This window comes from Artemia franciscana, chromosome 7, assembly GCF_032884065.1.
Source record: "Artemia franciscana chromosome 7, ASM3288406v1, whole genome shotgun sequence".
Lineage (NCBI taxonomy): Eukaryota > Metazoa > Arthropoda > Branchiopoda > Anostraca > Artemiidae > Artemia > Artemia franciscana.
The window spans coordinates 36077441-36097756 of NC_088869.1; the positions used below are offsets into that span (position 1 = coordinate 36077441).

General features: G+C 34.5%; 1 protein-coding gene across 2 annotated transcripts in view; it reads left to right on the forward strand.

The window, feature by feature from the left end:
* LOC136029214 (golgin subfamily A member 2-like) overlaps positions 1-15529 on the forward strand; it is a 30519-nt gene extending 14990 nt beyond the window's left edge. For both annotated transcript variants that reach the window (XM_065707413.1, XM_065707414.1), the window contains exons 3-8: positions 58-246; positions 1700-1868; positions 3028-3130; positions 7025-7323; positions 13701-13814; positions 15410-15529. In XM_065707413.1, coding sequence (XP_065563485.1) covers positions 58-246; positions 1700-1868; positions 3028-3130; positions 7025-7323; positions 13701-13814; positions 15410-15478 — 943 coding nt within the window. In that variant the 3' untranslated portion in view covers positions 15479-15529. The remainder of the gene's footprint in view (positions 1-57; positions 247-1699; positions 1869-3027; positions 3131-7024; positions 7324-13700; positions 13815-15409) is intronic.
* The last annotated feature ends 4787 nt before the right edge of the window (positions 15530-20316 follow it).

Here is a 20316-nt window from a genome sequence, read left to right on the forward strand (position 1 = left end):
TTCTTGGATTTAAATAAACATTTATTTTGCTTAATTCTCATCAACTTTTTTTTATAGAGAAGAATTATCTAGAGCGACAGAAACACTTTCCCTGAGCTCACCTGGAAAAAATTTGGACGAAAGTCATTTACAAACCATATCTTGGCTGCAATCCTATGTAAGAGAAATCAGAGAAGAAATTGATGACCTTTATACAGCTATTAATGTAACCCAATCGCTTGAACGTCAAGCGCATGAAGATGCAAGGTTAGTTTTTTCGTCGAAAGTTTAGAAGTTGTGCTTACAAGTATTTAGGATCCATCAAGTTTGCCTTAATATTCAAAATATGCATTCTGTTTAAATTCCAATGAAGCTGTAAGCCTAACAAAGTTTGGGTTTAAAAAAGCTTTCTCTTTAGATATTTTCCCAATATGTCTGGTCCTAAAAAAACTGAAGTTTTAACGTGTTAGGTTTAGATGAAGATTGATCTTAAGGGACTTAAACTAGAGTTTACGAATTTCAGGAGAAAACTTCAATTTTTTCGGTTCTTCTAAATGATAAAATAGATTTAATTCTCAGCAATGGCTTGAAACATGTTCAGTTTACTGAAGTTGGACTTTCCGCTCAACAGAAATTCTTTTTTAGTTATCCCCTTTTCTAAGTTATTTCCTTATGACTTTTTTCTAATTGATAGGTCCAAATTTTACAAAGGTCATATCTAGAATCAGCAAAGCACTTTATATTTTTTTAATATCTTTTATTGTTTTGGTTAATAAAAAAGAATAATCTTAACAACACTTTTTGATGATAGTATCATAATTTTGTAATTTTGAATGCAATACAAGAAAACTTGTCTGCTAAACCTACAATTCCAGCTTAGTTTATTTCTCTTTATCTGGAACTTGAAAAACGAATACCGAAAATGGGTGTATACTTCTGTAAAGCCTTTTTGAAACTCAAGACTCGATACATAGCAGATTAAAGCTCGATAGATAGCTGACTAAAGCCGGTTTTGGTTAATATTTTTCATGTGCAGAAAAAGAGCTTTTTGAAACATGAAAATTCGAGACAATTGATGCGAGTTTTTTCTGGATAGAAAAATATTTTTCTAAAAAAAAAAAATCGGACTCTGTCAGTCTTGTCTTGCATCATTTTTTCTTCAATATAACTAGACCGTCTCATGAATTTAAACTTTACAAATTGAACTCTTTAAGATTGGACTGTAACTAGAACGGGGTAATAAGTCGGTAAACCCTCGTCAGTACTGAGAATACAATTATTGTATAGTACTTAACACTAATAAAAATAAGGACATTTAAGAATGGTGATGTAAGAAAAAATAAGGAAAATAAATTTCAAAAGCTTATGGTTTTACAATTAAACTATGCATAAAATCGTAGCAGAATATATAATTTTATCCTGAAAGCTAATGCCTGTCGAATTGAAAGGACGAAAAATAATCTTGAACCTATTCAGAAATAAAACAGTTTTAAGCTTGCAAAAATTCTCAATGGAGAAATAATACCAAGCTTTCTTGGTGATCTACATCTCTGTCAACAAATTTCTGGAAAATTTGGGAATTTTAGTCAAAGAGCTTAAATTACTTAAGTAGAATTCCTTATTTAAAGGTCGTCAATCATATTTCTTTTTTTTTCTTCCTCTCTTCCTCTCTTCTAGTTTGAAATTTAAACTCAAATATCCTTTTTTGGGGGATTTCTAGGCTTGATGTTATGAACAAGGAGCTTTCAAGAGTCAGACACGATCTAACAGGCTTGACTTTATACAATGAAGGAGTAAAATCTGAATTAAGCGAACTTGCCTCTTCCGTCCACCGTCTTGAAGCAATGCAGACCTCAGTCACGGATAGAATAAACGAGCTGGCTGATAAGGTTCATAATTTATTTATTCATCACTTATTTGTATACCGGAGTGTCATCTTTTTTTCAGGGTCTGTTTTTATTACAAAGCGTATTACTGGACTAGAATTTCGTTAGATTTTTATTCAAATAGAAAATGACTCGGGAAATTTTATGCATGCACTAAATATAAATTTTGTTTAGATACAATGGATAAATAGATAACATTGCAGATTCAGATTCATCTTCTTAGCTTCAATATACCATTGATGGTTAGCATCAAAGGAACGTCAATTATTTCAATATTACGCTAAAGTCTGCTCGTAACTGTGACTCATAAACTTGTATGATTTATGAACTTGTATGGTTCAATTCTCCAGTTGCCGTGGAATTAGACAGTTTCAGAACTAAGTTTTATGTGCGCTAAGCAACGACAAAAGGGATAGAGCTTGAGACTGGTCGCTTCCTAAGGATTTCTGTATCTATAACATTTGTGATTTGATTCCTTATATGACGGAACTGTATGGTTTACTGCAATTATTAAAAGTTCGTAAAACCGTCAGTGTACGGTAATGAAAACGAAACATAAACTTAAAATTAAACAGAGCTTAAAACCCCATTCAGTGCTCTGCATGTTTTTAATTCAGCACGATACGTTTTAGTAAATAACAAGCTACGCATGAATAATAAAATGGGTTCTTTATGAGAACTCCAACTCTGACTGATTTGTCAGCGAGACTAGAATAAAAAGCACATGGTGTCCGTGTTGTCACCTTAAAGTTATATAGCCTTTTTGCCTGAGGTTCATGAAGAGTGATGGTGAAAAGCAAAACCTAAACTATAATGTGCATACAATAACCTAAACTAGCATGCATCCGTAAAATATTATATATTTTATATTCGTCGAAGAGGAAATACCTTAGCTGTATATAGTTCTATTCTTCATCAGAGGTGTATTTTATTCACAGCTTCCCAGGAAATTGTGCGATTCCTCTTTGTTATTGCATATGCTTTACCATCAACGCTAGACCTGCTAAATTTTGTTTTACTATGTCTCAGCTTTTCGTTTAGTTTATATTAGAATGGTAATTCGTCTTTCATTGGAAGCTCTAAGTAGCTTGCAATTGTTTTACAGCTTATTTTTCTTTTTACATTATTTTGTTGATTATGACAATTACTTATCAAACTCTAGTATACCGTGTTTGAGGAAGTCCATCACAAGGAAGATGAACCCAAAGCGACGTCAGAAGAACTAGCTGGTACTCAGACAACAGAAAGTGCGGTGCAAACAACAGGTAAGTTCCGGTTTTCTTGTGACTGTATCTACAATTTGGTATCGAGTACTTATTTTCGTACGTCATCAAAAATAATTAATTATGCTAAGCTTAGGAACAGACAATTTTCATTTTTAACCAGAACATCACTGGAAAACGACAACCTTATATCCACTCTTATTCAGCTATAATTTTCTATTATTTTGTCTACAATATTTCTTTTTGTATTGGCGCTAAGCCGAAAAAGGAAATTAACCTACATTAATTTAACGTTGGTTTTAAGTTAGTACTAGTCTGTTATAGTTATAAATGTTATTTTCCGTCTGAATCTTGGGCTTGAGTTTCCCAAAATCAAATGAATCAAGGAGTCTTGATATCACACTTGACGGCTCGCTGACTTAAACTTAATTCTCGACATTAATGGTAAATAGTTTTGATAAACAGAGTAGTTTGATAAACATTCCTCCCAAAAACCCACTTCTTCTAATAAACATCCAGCTAAACCTTGAAAATTAAATACTACAGTAAATATAAAGCTAAAAGCAGAAGATACGAAAATAACGTAAAAATTAGTGACGAGTCTTATCTGAATTAAATAAAAAAAAAAACAAGTTTTTTTTAACTGGAAGTAAGGAGTGACATTAAAACTCAAAACGAACAGAAATTACTCCATATATGAAAGGGGCTATTCCCTCCTCATCGCCCTGCTCTTTCCGCTAAAGTTCGACTCTCTCTCAACTTTACTTTTTAAAACAGTAAAAAACTTTAGCGTAAAGAGTTCAATATCAATCCCTTACTGGTAAAATTGGCTGCCTCCTTTTTAACAAATAGATCGCAGGTGGTTAAATACCAGAACCATTACTCAAATCCTCTCTCTATCTACAACGGCATACCCCAAGGAACTCTCCTAGGTCCCCTCCTCTTTTCGGTCATCATCAACAGCCTCGCGAAGGAAGTTCCTGACCGTTGGAAATTTGTTGATGACCTAACTATTGTTGAAAGTTGCTTCAGAAATTTAATAAGTGACCCTATGAATATCCTCAATGAAATTAGAAGTGAGGCTTTGGACTTAGATATGACAGTAAACCTCTCTAAGTCCATGATAATGCTGATTTGTTTCCTCAAATCCTCACCCTGTTTTCTTAATTCTATCCCTCCTGAAATTTATGTGTCCTCGGTTAAATTACTTGGAGTCACAATTTCTTCAATTTAAAATTGGGATATCCACGTTAAAGACATCATCCATAAAGCTAATGCGTCTATCGCCCTACTTAAGCTCCTAAAGAAATATAGCGTCCCCCTTCTCACTCCTTAAGGTTGTACACGTCTTTTGTCCACCCGCATCTTGAATATGCTTGTCCAGTTTGCCACCCTGGCAACTCTCGTGAAGAATCAGACAAAATTGAGTCAGTCCAAAAAAGAGCCTTGCGAATAATTTTCAAAGAAGGCAAGGTGCCTTACTCTCTGCTCCTAAAAAAGCTAGTTTGGAAACCCCTGAGCGACGGAGGTTGTCTTTGTGCCTCCGTTTTTCAAAAAATGCAATAACAAACCCTCGGACGGCGAGTATTTTCCCCAAACGTCACTCACCATCCAGATTACGACAGCCTCGAGCTGTTTCTGAGCCCACTTCAGTTTTGTGCCCCATTCGCTGCGTTACTTCCAGATATGAAAAAACCTTTGTCCGTTTCATTACAGAAAAAATGAATAAAATATCCAACTAGTTTCTCCCTTTTTTGTGAGGTGCTGCCTAGGTTGTACCACTTATTTGCTTCCCCCCTGTTTTTGGTTTAGTTTTCCTTTTAATTCATATCTGTTTTTCGTGTGTTTTATATATTTATATTTTAAATTAAATAAAATTAAATTAAAATACATTTTATAAATTAATATTTATAAAATTGTATAAATTTTTATAAAATTTAATAAAAATTTTAAATACAATTCAATAAAATTCAATAAATTTTATAAATTAAATTAAAATGAATATATTTTAAATATAAATTTTATAAATAAACATAAAATAAACATAATACATAAATAAACATACTTTTCTTAAGTTTCATTTTAATTTCTTTATAGTTTTCAAGAGATGTCGGGTTTGAGACAGAAAAAAAAGCCAAGGTTTTCATAGATACACTAATCATTGACTGTAGGTTTACCCATTTGTGCATTATTAAGCTTTGAATAAATAGACATATGCACATATAATGTAAAAAAAAATGTTCTTTATCTTGCCTTTCTCTTTAAGTTCTTTGTATTTTGCATAGGTTTCAGATAAAATGAGAGCGTGGCATTTCATAGACAAACAAAATTTGAAAATAGTTTTTAGCTATTTGTGTGCTATTAAGCTTGTAATAAGCATATGCAAATGTAGGCAGAAGATAGAATATCTAGAGGTGTTATTTATGTCAGTAGAGATAATTACTTTAAAAACTACTTAGAAGGGTAATTAGTAGCTCTCAAAACAAACCTAAAAAGTGTAGCCGACCACCTTCGGAAAATTTGTTCGAAAAAAAGTGCTTGATCTAAGTGTATATAGACTTCAGAGAGTGTAAGAAGTTTATGTCTGAGATGATTTATTTGAATTTCTTAGCTCTTTTTGTCCTTAGGCTATAATTAAAAGTTACCCAATTTTGTGAATTTTCCATTATGTGTTTTTGCTGATTTATCACCAACAGTTGGTTTTTCGTGCCAAATAAAGTCAGTTTTAAAAAGTCAAACTTTGCAGATATTCTAGGTTCAAATTTAGCTCATTAACCTCCCTCTTTCATCCTAATGAGCCGAATATAGTCCTAAACTTATGTGTAAGAGTTTGCAGATAGTTTAGAAAGTATGTGGATTGCCTGCGAAGAATATTTGCAGGTAATCCTATGGTAGCCTAAGGTAACCATGCCCTGGTTAATCTTGCTTATGCAACAGAACTCAACTACGAAAAAAAACATAATTTACCATTTGATTCAGTTAATATACCATTAGGTAGAATACCATTTTTATCATTGTGAATTAAGTCTTGATGACCAAGTATAGCCTCTTATTTTCAAAGATTAAAATGACCAAAGCTATTTAATACCGTCAAAAGAATATTCAATTTGCCTATTGTCATCAGTTTTCCAGCACAAAAAATGCAACAAAAAAACACGTGCCTGGACTTCTTGCCAGTCTCTATCTAAAATCAATCATCAGTCTATGTAACTTTTCTGCAAATATTTACAAAGTGATCAAATAAACGTGCCTGACTAACAAGACATTATATAAACGCATTAATCCCTCTCACCTTAGGACTTAATCATGCAGTTATATCCTGGTAGAATCTTCCATTTTTATTTCATTAAATGCAGCTACATACTATTTTCTTTGATGAACAAATAAATTAATATGGTAACAATGCTTGTGATGATTATGAATATGCTCTTCTCATGTAAATCCAAAGAAGAAGGCTCGAAAATAGGTTGTTGACGGTCGTGCCAATTAGAGCGGGGGTGAACTACCTTCCAATTTTTATTTGTTGTGCTCTCTCTCCCCAACTTTTCACGAAATGGTGCCACCAACCATTGGATATGTATTTATTCCTGGCCTTTATAATTATAGCAGACAGATGGCTAAACCTGTAGCTTAAATGTGTATATCTGTAAAAGTCATGCTTCCAATATAATTAAAACCTGACCCACATGGAAAACTATAAGGAAGTTGAAAAAACCACAAATATTTTTGACGGGCGGAACATTTTCTAACACCTGCCATCATGCTCACATGATCCACAATGCCCAAGCGCGTTGGTCCAAAATAGCGAGACTGGAAGGCAATGCAAATAGAACATATTGAACATATTCCACCCTTTAGTATGTGTTGAAATCCTTCTGTATATACATTATTCTTTCGATTTTGGCACAATATAACTAATTACACGCTAAATTTCAGGCAAACACCATCATATTCATCATCATCGACCAGTACAGCACCGTTTTCTCTTAGACCTACACAAAACTGTTGATACACTGAACGAAAAACTTGTTGATCTGGAGTCAAAGAATAAAAAAATGTCAGAAGCCTTTGAAAATAATGTCAAAAAGCTTGGAAACTTAAGTTCTACCTTGACAGGAATCGAAGATAGTTTTGGCAAAGATGTATCTGCTTTAAGAGAAATTACATCCTCGCTTCAGGATAATATTACGCAGGTTCACACTAGAGTATCAGGAATGCTTGAGTTCTATGAAAAGGTTAGTTTTTTAATTATTATTAGGTAGGGATTGAGGCACAAAAGACGGAAGAGCGCAAATAACCTATTTTAAACTTGCCTTCCCCCTCTCTTCCAAATGAAAAGTGTTACAATATGCCATGCATTTTGGATTCATGTTTTCTACCATTATTATAAACGGTACGTAAAGCAGGATGGCCACCATTTGGGATATGTTTCCCATATATAAATATAAAATATATATATATATATACTAGCTGGGCTCCAGCACGGCACGCGGCAGGCTTCTATATATGGATTCTCATTGTCCCTTGTGTTCTACTGAAGGTTTTTCAAAGATATTGGATTAAAGGAAGTCCAATTTCAAACAATGATATCTACTAAGCTTCAAAGTTTTTGTTTTCTTTTGTTAAGTTTTTTGAATTCTTGAAGTCCCTTGTTTTTTTATTTTAATTTTTATTTTTTTAGTTTTTTTTAGTTGTTTACCTTTTTTTTGTTTTTATTTTTTTATAGTTTTTTCTTCTTTTTTCATTTATTTTTCTTCTTTATTTTTTAGTTTTTTTTCCGGAAAGTGCCCCGGCAACACGTGTGCAAGGTGCTAATTTTTAACTGCCAAAAACTTGCGGATATACAACTGGTTATTCCTCTGATATACTCAGGTTTCCTTGACACGCATTCTCTTTTCACTTTCTCTTTCAGCCGCAAGCCAGGTTTCGCGTTGCTCTTGTAATACATCGACACGCTTTCTTTTGGTAATTTCTCTCGGCCGCAAGCCTAACCCCCCTCCCTAAAGTAACACGTATGCAAGGTGCTAATTTTTAACTGCGTAAAACTTGTGGATATACAACGTTCTTCGTAGTCCCATTGTCTGTGCATATAAATAGATCGTCCGGTTTACCGACTCTAGAACATGCAACATATAATTGTCCATGGAAAACTCAATCCGTATTAAGATCTATACCGCATTCTTATAATGATTGCCCTTGAGCTTTGTTGATGGTGATTACAAATGCTAATCGAGTTGGGAATTGCAATCTTTTAAATTGAAAAGGGAGATCCATTGGAATCATGGGAATGCAAACAATAAGAACAGCCTCACCCTCGGAAGGCCCTGTCAAGATTGTTGCCTCTATTACGTTTTCCTGTTTTTTTTTACGGCAAGTCGCGTGCCGTTGCAAAGCTTTGGTGGGTTAATATTTCGCAACAGTATTATTGGTACCCCTAGAGATCCCCTGGAGATCCAGGGAATTTAAAAATTCTGATGGGTAGTTAACCGCTTCATTTGATTCAAGAACTGTGGCGACTGACTTGTAAATGACTGCCTGGTCTCGAATCTTGGTCAGAATAATATTGTTGATTTCGAGGACGACTTTGTTCTTGGCTGCCAGAATCGCTCGTTCACTTAGTCATTTATGATTTTTATAATTGGTTAGAATATTCGGAAATAACTTTTCAACCAATTCACTTTTGGACGTCAGTAAATTACAGAATTCAGGAGGCAGTTGTATACGTCCTGAAATTGAGTCAACTGGGAGCTTTCCGTTCCCAATTGCCAGCAATTGATCTGAAAATGTTTCAGCAGAGTGATCGCTTTGCAATCGGACACGCATATTTATAGTTAATTTTAATGTCTTTACGTGTACCCATAAATTAGAATTTTAAGGCAATTTCGTCTGCATCATTTCCTCTACAGGTGTCGATCTAGGAATAACAGGAAATGTTTTCCTGAAATCTCCCGCAAGCAATATTAATGTGCTGCCAAAGGGTTTGGAATTTCCTCGCAAATCTTGCAATGATCGTTCAAGAGCCTTGAGCGATTTTCCTCCTCCACATAACCCCCCCCCCCCCCCACCTCAACTATCCCCCCAACCCAAAAATACCCCTGAAAACGTCTGTACACTTCCAAATAACCATTACTATATGTAAACACTGGTCAAAGTTTGTAACTTTTAGCCCCTCCCACGGGGACTGTGGGGGGTAAGTTGTCCCCAAAGACATAGTTATAAGGTTTTTCGACTACGCTGAATAAAATGGCTATCTCAGAATTTTTATCCGTTGACTATGGGAAAATAATTAGCGTGGGAGGGGGCCTAGGTGCCCTCCAATTTTTTGGTCGCTTAAAAAAGCACTAGAACCTTTCATTTCCGTTAGAATGAGTCCTCTCGCAACATTCTAGGACCACTGGGTCGATACGATCACCTCTGGGAAAAAAAAAACAAAAAAACAAACAAATAAACACGCATCCGTGATCTGCGTTCTGGCAAAAAATACATAATTCCACATTTTTTTAGATAAGAGCTTGAAAATTCTACAATAGGGCTCTCTGATACGCTGAATCTGATGGTATGATTTTCGTTAAGATTCTATGACTTTTATGGGGTGTTTCCCCCTATCTTCTAAAATAAGGCAAATGTTCTCAGGCTCTTAACTTTTGATGGCTAAGACTAAACCTGATGAAACTTATATATTTAAAATCAGCATTAAAATGCGATTCTTTTGATGTAGCTATTGCTATCAAAATTCCATTTTTTAGAGTTTTGGTTACTATTGAGCCGGGTCACTCCTTATTACAGTTGGTTACCACGAACTATTTGATTTTCGGTGGCAGCCCTGATGTGAAGGTAAAAACCAATATGTAAAAAAGGTTTTGGCCATTTGGGAGTATAAATAATCTCTTAATTAACACTAGATAGATTGGAGTCTCTGTTTCCAAATTCAGCCGGAAAAACCGTAGGAAGGGGGGGGGGTACAGAAAAATTTACTAATGTATTGTATCAGATTAACGATGCTTCTTGACTACTTAGGCCCCTGCGTCGTCCCTGCAGTGCATTGCTGCAGCATGATTCGATCTCTGGGTCCCGTAGTAAAATTTACTAATGTGTTGTGCAATTGTGGTAAATTATACGTAAATATCTTGAATCGGATATAGAACGGATTATAAAGACTTGTTCTTATTTGGATTTCTCCACTCCCCCAAATGAACAGCTTGCTCTGAAACTAACTATAGTTCTGCTTTTAAATGTGCAATGTTAAAATTGAAATTAAAAATGTTATAGAAGAATAAATAACAACATGGCTTTAATTATGATACAAATAAAATTTACATGCATTTAATCTATTGCCTTTCTTTATCTGTTTGGGGGGAGAACGTTTTAGATTTTTATATGGCAATAGAGATAGTAGCACTTTATTTCTGGATTTTCTTTCCTAATTTTAGTTTTTTTTTCTCTTGTATGTTTTCCTTTTTTGTAATCATATTCCACAAGTTTGGCGCCGGATAACAAAATAAGGTCTGGGTTAATCTCTTGAAGCTTTTCAATTCCAAAGATAAATTTTATTTAGTAATATGAACATACTGTCTTCGAATTCTGGTACATAATTTTTTAATTTTCAGTCACAATTTTAGCTTAAATTTCAGTTATATTTTCAGACCAATTTAAAGAGCCTTTTGGCTTAACTTGGAACCACCAGTATATGTGTTACCAGGGTATTAGATCCCCCTCCCCGCATTTGTCTTCCATAAAAGTACCGTAATTATTTTATTTCTTTTTTTTATTGTAAACATTTAGACCACTGTGTTGACAAAATAATTTTTTAACTAATAAATTAAAAAGTAATAAATCAAAAAAATAATATTATCTAGCCTTCCACAGCGAAATCATGAAGTTGTATTAACAATTAAATGAAAATACTAATTGTATTTACAGTTCCTCTTTTGTTTAAGTTTTTTTCTATATTGGATTTCGAACAGTTTGTAGTACCGAACTCTAAGCATGCAGCGCCTCGGGCTAAGAGCAACCAAGACTCTAAAAGAGGAAATTTTGGCAACAATTAAAACATCATAAGAATTGGCTTTTGAGTGTAATTGCAAAAATACAAAATTCAAATTTACCCATCAGAAGCTACGATCTTGAGGAAACCCGGCTGTCTTTGGAAACCCGGCAACATTAGATCTAACATATCAGAGAACCCTGTCATAGAATTTTTAAGCTGCTATCTAGAAAATATAGAATCTTGCATTTTTTTCCAGAAATGCAGTTTATTTGTTGTCTTGTCCCTGGGATGATTGTATCAAACCAATAGTCCTAGAAAATTAGAAGATGGCTCATTTAAACAAAATTAAAATTTCTTAAGCCGAACTGGCCAGACATGACAACAACAACAAAGAGAGATAAAACTCAACAAAAAAAAACTTCAAACGAGACTTTTTCTTTTAGTTTTATCTCTCTTTGTTGTTTGTTAAACAAAATTAAAAGTTCCAGCCCCCTTTTAATTGACCAACAAGATTGTACCATGAAAAAGTGAATTCTCCCCAGGGCGTAAATTCTCTTGAGTAACAAGAAGACATTTTAAAACATATATAAATACGACAATAAGGAACATTCTTATTTAATCTTTGGTAAACACATGGCTCTTGGTAGAATTTATTCCTGCCCCCTACCCTCCTGCTCCTGGAAGATATCCTAGTAGCAGCTGCGAATTCATCTTTTTCATTACCATCATCTGTAGAATTCTAAAAACTAGTGCTTTTCTGAAAACTGAACTTGTCTACGTTTCTTAGAGAATTATTATAACTATGTACTGAAAGTCACCGATACTGTGGTCGACGAAAAACAATTGAAAGTCTCATAAGATTAGTATTTTATTTTTTGGAAGGTTGGCTATGGAATTTTCTGGCCCAAAGTGGTTTTTAGGGGGATGGGTTTTGCGTTTTGAATCAACGCAAACAGTGCCACGAGTCAATATATTTGAGCTAGTTTTGTTGATATGTTTTGATCTGCATGATCAGCAAAGCAATAATTTCCGTTAGTTTTTCGAGTCAAAATTTCGTCCTTTACTTCCGTAAGAAAAACATATTTTTTACTAATTTTATCAAGCATCAATTAATCTACTTAGCTAAACGAGGTTTTAAAAGGAGTGTCTATAATAAGTTTTGTATGGACTACATGCATTTTTAGGAATAAATGTGCCATTCCGCACCATTGCTGTCTCTAAAACTTGAAGGCTCAAAATATGATCTTAGAAATAACTTTAAATCGATTTATTTTCTCAGAATTTTCGCTTGATAGCTTTGTCTTCATCTTTGTGGTGAAATTATTGTTTTGGCTACAAACAGGTGGAACCTCTTAATTGCTGTACAAATTTTGCTGTGTTTTTAAAAAGGGCAATAGAACTTTTAATTCCCTTTCAAATTAAGACTTCTTTCGATTTTCTGCAATCATTTATTTTAAATGATCATCCGCGGGGAAAAATAGATAAACACCCTTTAATAATGTTTTTTGATATGCTGAATTTGATCAAGCCGTCCCAGCCGAGTGGTTAGCGTATTAAACTTGAAATCCTGAAGACAGGGTTGGATTCCTTGTGTCTCTGGTTGTGTGGCTTGGAACGGAGGTCAATGGTGTGACTCGGTAAGCTAGACCAGAGTCAACCCAGCTCTAAACGGGCACCAAGAGAAATCTGGGGAACAACACGGGAAACGTTGGATGACTTGCCCCAATCACGCATTGCAATCCTTTCCGAAGGCAGAAAATCTTGTGGTCGGTACCTTCACTACGCAGACCATTTGTCAGCATGCGAAAAAGTTGAATCTGATGGATTGTCCATAAAACTTTTATTTGGCGTTTTATGTTTCTCTTGGCCCAAGGACTTAAAGCTGTAATTTTAAACTAATCAAAAGATGACATGACAAACTGGTGATGACTTTTGACCGGTTTTTGGGCCACTTAATGCCTTCCCCCTACCAACGAAGCGTGTAATTCTATTTGCCAATTTGATGACAGCTGGAAGGCTCGAACAAATTGGACCCTCAAACATGCTCTCCTTTTCCCACTGTAAAATATATCTCTGAGCGATTGGATGATATATGGCAATTTCTCTAGTGGCTAAGGATTAGGAGGGGGGGGGTTAATTTGACCTTTTGGAAATTTTAAACAAAATGGTCATCTCAAAACTTCGATTGGATATTTTAAGGGGGTGCAGAAAACGGCAAAGAAGGTTGGTGGTCACCTTCTAATGACTGGAATTTCAAAGTGGAGAGGGTACTAGAACTGTCGATTTCCAAGTGAATAGGTTCTCTTATGATTTTTACGACCAACAATTATATGCGGAGGGGTTGGGGAAGATATCAATACATGGAAAGTACATGGTTCTTTACTTTTGCAGTTTCTAACATATTAATATTACAATCAAACAGTCTTTGAAGTAATCTGCTTATTTCACCTCACTATTAACAGCTAATTGCAGTACGAAGCTGCCATCACAGCTGTGTATGCTCCTCTTATACCCTTATCTACTTACTTCAGTTCAAAACGTTGTAAAAACGGCATATAACGACATTAATCTAATACAAATTGACCAAAATAAAAGCTCAAAGTACTTATAATGCTTTTTTTCAAGCCTCAAGCATCTCAAGATGAAGAAACGGAAGCCAGTGATGAAAATAAACATGAGAAGGAGAAGAAAAAGAAGTCTGGAAAAGACAAATCAAAGGAACAGAAAGACAAATCAAAGGTAGGAATTACTCTTTAGCTCTATCATCCACAATTGTTCATAACATCTCAAGTTATAAATTTGTCATGCGTCTTTCTATTATTTTCTCATGCTCTTTCTCTGTCATTTTACTTGGTGCATATTCCCTTTAAATACCACTAGAATGCTCCAAGAATGCTTTCTTCAAAACCGCAAACATATCACCAGCTAACTTTAAAATACATAAACAAAATTCTACAGAAATTTAAAATAAAATTATTATACATAACCAAAATTTGAAAAAAAATTAAAATCCGGCAGACTATGAAGTTACTTCAATATTCTCTTAATCCGTGAGAACATAGGCTGATCAGAAACAAAAACGATTACTAAATAACTATTTACCTGCATAGTTCACAGCCACAAAACTCCTAACCGATCAAAATTGTAAAATTATTTCTAATTGGTAGAAAATTGAGATTAATGATTAACCCTTCAATCTCGACCAAAGCTAATGTAACAAATCGGTTTTGATCAAAATGATTGGGTCATTCAAACTTTCTATCAATCAGTCAACACTTGACTCAAGCGTTAAACGTTCAAGGTCTTGACCTTGAACCTCCAATGCGTCATACATTTCTAACTATTTGAAGTTTCAAATTACATGATTGACTCGTAACCTTGTATTTTCTAACTGTAAGGGTTTCTAAAAATAAGGATTTAACTCTAAAGTAACATGATCTAGGCGATTGCTATATAAATGATTTTCAGTTAACTCTATAGATTTTTTGTTGGTGAATCATTTTTGATTCAATCGATTGACGGAAGTTTTTCATCATAATGATGTCTGGGGTCCCCTTTAAAGAGCAGTTTCTCAAGCACAAAGGCGATCGGAATAGAATAAAAAGTATTTGCTGTGTACTCAAAAATAGATAGAAATAGCAAAAGAAATAGAATAGAAAAAGAAACAAGAAATATATAGAAATAGAATATATATATTTAATATAGAAAGCTTGCTTAATGATGTGTATTTGCTTTAAACAGTACAATTCCATGTCCAAAGGTTTTAAAAGACAATCTGCTGTATATCTGTTGTACTAATTACTGGTTTCAGCATAGCACTATAAAACTTTGCCGTAATGAGGGGAGGGTTGAGGAGGTGCAGTCCTCCCTCATATAGGAAGATTTCGAGTAGTTTTACTGACGTTCTTTACTTTTATTCGGAAAAAACTGTTTTATTCTGTTATTTCATGAGACAATGAATCAACACAGTCCTCCCATGATGATAAAATAGCTGACGTCAAGTTGATTGTGACTGAGCCACTTTCGGCTGTCGTATGCCTCTGTTTTGCCTGCATCCTCAGTTACCCTTTTATGCTTATTTTTTCTAGTCATCTTCTTATAATTTTTTTCTGGCTCTTCTATTGCTTTATCTGCGATATAACTTTCTTTTGACCGCCTTAAATACAGGGTTATAGCATATATATATATATATATATATATATATATATATATATATATATATATATATATATATATATATATATATATAAATGCATAAATATACGTATGAATATAAGTGTGTATCTTTTTATTATCATTCCTTTACTTTTTGTTCAATTTTCGTTTCCTTTCAGAAAAGTAAAAAAAAGAATCATGAGGAGACTGATGATGAAAGCACAAACAAATCAGACGAGGAAGATTAATTAAAAATTTTTTGTGTAATCGTTGATGTTGTAAATAAATATTGGAAAGTGTTTTGAGGAAAGTTAGTTGAATTTTTGTGCATGCAGAAACATAGACAAAATGACAACCCTCATAATCTTAGTGCTGTAATTATTCTTCTGAAAAGCAACTCTGAAAAGAGCCAGGTTGTAAAGAATTACAGCTTAGGGAACATTTTGTGCAGTAGGAGATAGTGATGATTTCTACAGTTATCTACTAAATACCAGAAATGTGGGTATACAAGGTAAATATGTTATTATGTTACCTCTTATTTTATTGTATTGTTTGTAGCTATTTTTGTCGAAAAGGAATGAAAAATATATATCTAGAAAGAAAAATAAAGTTTACAAATAGAATTGCGTTATATCTAAATAACCAAATAATTTATTTTCGATTCATGCTTTGTCACAGCTAAATTTTTCTTTGATGAATATTTTTGCCTATTCTGCAGCTCATTTAGTTTGTAATTCCCCTTTGAACATTGTTTAATTTCTTTTGATTGTGGACACTAAATAATGCTCCGGTGACTTGAGAGTTTAAACTTTTTATACTTTATTGTATTTCGTAAGGAAAAAAGCTGATCTGTCAAATCATTTAATTTTTATCCTCTTGATTCTACCCAATTTAACATAAATGAGAATTTATCTTGGAATTCACGCTGATTGTACTCTCATCATTCCTGATCTAATTAGGTAATATAGGTTAAAAAAATCCTAGGTCTGATATTGGTTTTCTCCCAAGAGGAAGATTGCCTGGAAGCATTTCATCTGATAGTAAAAAAACAAGTTTTTTCTAATGGAAACAAAACTGAAGCTCAAACTTAAAAATTGCAGAATTGTACCTTTGTAGCTCAAATAAACTGAATCTTGATAAATCCCAATATTTTGGTATTTTTAACTTACGAACGGGTGATCGGATCTCAATGAAATTTGATATTTAGAAGAATTAAATAAAAAAAACTAATTTTTTTAGCTGAAAGTAAGGAGCGATATTAAAGCTTAAACGAACAGAAATTACTTCGTATATGAAAGGGGCTGCTTCCTCATCAACGCCCCGCTCTTTACGCTAAAGTTTGACTTTCTCTCAACTCTGATTTTTAAAACAGTGAAAAACTGTAGCGTAAAGAGCGGGGCGTTGATGAGGAAGCAGCCCCTTTCATATACAAAGAAATTTCTGTTCGTTTTAAGTTTTAATGTCGCTCCTCACTTTCAGCTAAAAAAAACTTGTTTTTTTAATTTAATTTCTGAACGTTTTTGAATCAATGCATGTTTTGATTTTGGCTCTCCGCAGAGGAATAATTAACACGAAATTTGCAATTTTTTTATGGCTAAATGGCTTTCTCATAGTTTTGATCGAATGATTTTGAGAAAAAAGGGAACGGTGGAGGAAGCCTAGTTGCCCTGCGATTTTTTGGTTACTTAAAAAGGCAACTACAACTTTTAATTTTTACGAATGTTTTTATTAGTAAAAGATAAACGTAACTTATAAATTAGCTTACGTAACGCACTTTTGTAATCTCATGTTTTTATTACATATATGAGGGGTTCACCCTCTCGTCAGTACCTCGCTCTTTACATTAAAGATTAAACTTGTCACAATTCATTAAGAATGACCCCTGAATCACAAAAGCCGTAGAATAAATAGTTGAAATCATTAAAAATAATTTAGCATAAAGAGCGGGGTATTAGGAGGAGGTGAGCCCCTCATATGCGTAATAATTTCTGTTCTTTTTAAGCTTTAATGCTGCTCCTTACTTCCAGCTGAGAAAACTTTTCATATTTATTTTTTCATTTTTTTTTTAAATAATGCTAGAAAGTCCTGCGCTCCCTTCATGGAAATTTTCTTCCCCCATGACAAATTCTTCGATGGAAAGTTCCCCCAACATATCCCCCTCTTTTCAACCTCTCCCCCAACCAAAAAATCCCCCTGAAAATGTCTGTACACTTCCCAATAACCATTACTATATGCAAGCACTGGTCAAAGTTTGTAACTTGTAGCCCCTCCCACGGGGACTGTGGGGGAGTAATTCGTCCCCAAAGACATAGTTATAAGGTTTTTCAACTACGCTGAATAAAATGGCTATCTCAGAATTTTTATCCGTTGACTTTGGGAAAATAATTAGCGTGGGAGGGGGCCTAGGTGCCCTCCAATTTTTTGGTCACTTAAAAAGGGCACTAGAACTTTTCATTTCCGTTAGAATGAGCCCCCTTGCAAGATTCTAGGACCACTGGGTCGATACGATCACCCCTGGAAAAAAAAAGCAAAAACAAACAAATAAACACGCATCCGTGATCTGCCTTCTGGCAAAAAATACAAAATTCCACATTTTCGTAGATAGGAGCTTGAAACTTCTACATTAGGGTTCTCTGATACACTGAATCTGATGGTGTGATTTTCGTTAAGATTCTACTACTTTTAAGGGTCGTTTCCCCCTATTTTCTAAAATAAGGCAAATTTTCTCAGGTTCGTAACTTTTGATGGGTAAGACTAAACTTGATGAAATCTATATATTTAAAATCAGCATCAAAATGCGATTCTTTTGATGTAGCTATTGGTAAAATAATTTCATTTTTTTTTTTACTTTTGGTTACTATTAAGCCGGGTCGCTCCTTACTACAGTTCGTTACCACAAACTGTTTGGAAGGTTTACTTCCTGTTGAAGGTTTACTTCCACTAACTGTTTGATCAAAATTGTTTCATGAGCAAAGCGAGAATTAAGATAAGAAAGTTTGTCAATGTTAAGTTAAACAGAATAATTCATTTGTTTAAGGTCGTATGACTTTTAGGGGGTGTTTCCCCCTATTTTCTAAAATAAGGCAAATTTTCTCAGGCTCATAACTTTTGATGGGTAAGACTAAACTTGATAAAACTTATATATTTAAAATCAGCATTAAAATGCGATTCTTTTGATGTAGCTATTGGTATCAAAATCCATTTTTTAGAGTTTTGGTTACTATTGAGCCGGGTCGCTCCTTGCTACAGTTCGTTACCACGAACTGTTTGATATCGTGTCTCAGAGCTCTTATTTTAAATCCCAACCGGATCTGGTGACATTGGTGGGGGGGGGTTTGGTAGGGGAAAACTTGGAAACCACTTAGAGTGGAGGGATCGGGATGAAACTTGGTGGGAAAAATAAGCACAAGTCCTAGATATATGATTGACATAACCGGAATGGATCCGCTCTCTTTGGGGTAGTTGGGGGGGGGGGCATTAATTCCGAAAAATTAGAAAAAATGAGGTATTTTTAACTTACGAACGGGTGATCGGATCTCAATGAAATTTGATATATAGAAAGATATCGTGTCTCAAAGCTCTTATTTTAAATTCCGACTGGATCTGGTGACATTGGGGGATTTTGGGGTGGGGCAACCTAAAATCATGGAAAACACTTAGATTGGAGGGGTCGGGATGAAACTTGGTGGGAAAAATAAGCAGAAGTCTTAGATACGTGATTTACATAATTGGAACGGGTCCGCTCTATTGGGGGGGGGGGTTAATTCTGAAAAATAAAAAAATGACGAAATTTTAACTTTCGAAGGAGTGATCGGATCTTCATGAAACTTCATATTTAGAAGGACCTCGTAACTCAGATCTCTTATTTTAAATCTCAAACGGATCAAGCGTAATTGTGGGGGGCAGTTGGGGGTACCGGAAATCGTAGAAAATACTTAAAGCGGTGAGATCAGGATGAAACTAGATGGGAAGAATAGAAACCTGTTTAAGATACGTGACTGACATAACCGGACCGAATCTGCTCTTTTTGGTGGAATTGGGGGGGGGGGGGTAATTTTGACAATTGAAGTATTTGTAACTTACGAAAGGGTGACCAGATCTTAATGAAATTTGATATTTAGAATGATCTTGTGCTTTAAAGCTCTAATTTCAAATTCCAACCAGATCCTGTGACATGGGGGGGGGGGTTGGAGGGGAAACTGGAATTCTTGGAAAACTAGAAAATTGGGGTATTTTTATCTTACGAATAGGTCATCGGATCTTAATGAAATTTGATATTTAGAAGGAATTCATGTCTCAGAGCTCTTATTTCAAATCCCGACCAGATCTTTTGACATTGGGGGGAGTTGGAGGGGGAAATCTTGGAAAACACTTCGAGTGGAGGAATCGGAATGAAACTTGGTGGATAGAATAAGCAAATTTCCTTGTTACGTGATTGACAGAATCGTACTGGATTCGCTCTCTTTGGGGAGTTGGGGGGAGGTGTTCAGTGATTTGGCGAGTTTGGTGCTTCTGGACGTGCTAGGACAATGAAAATTCGTAGGAATGTCAGGGAGCTGCACAATTTGACTTGATAAAGTAGTTTTCCCAGATTCGACGATCTGGAGGGCTAAAGGGAGAGGAAAAATTAGGTATTTATAACTTACGAGTCGGTGACCGGATCTTAATGAATTTTGATATTTAGAAGGACATCGTGACTAAGAGCTCTTATTTTAAATCCTGACCGACATTAAGCCTCTTATTTTCTTTTTAAATCAATCTATTGATTCATAGAATTTTGTTAGAGCTCATATCATATGATCTCTTGGCTCTTAGCTCTTCTTGCCTCGTCACAAGTGCCATATGAGCTCTTAGCTCTTGTTTTTTATCAAAATCGTCTGATCAAAATTATGAGAAAGCCATTTAGCAAAAAAAAAATTATATACAAATTTTGTTTTAATTATTCATATGCGGTGAGCCAAAATAAAAACATGCATTAATTCAAAAACGTTCAAAAATAAAATTAAAAACGAGCGTTGAGGAGGGGACAACCCCTTTCATATACGGAATTATTTATGTTCGTTTTAAGTTTTTAAAAAAAAATTTA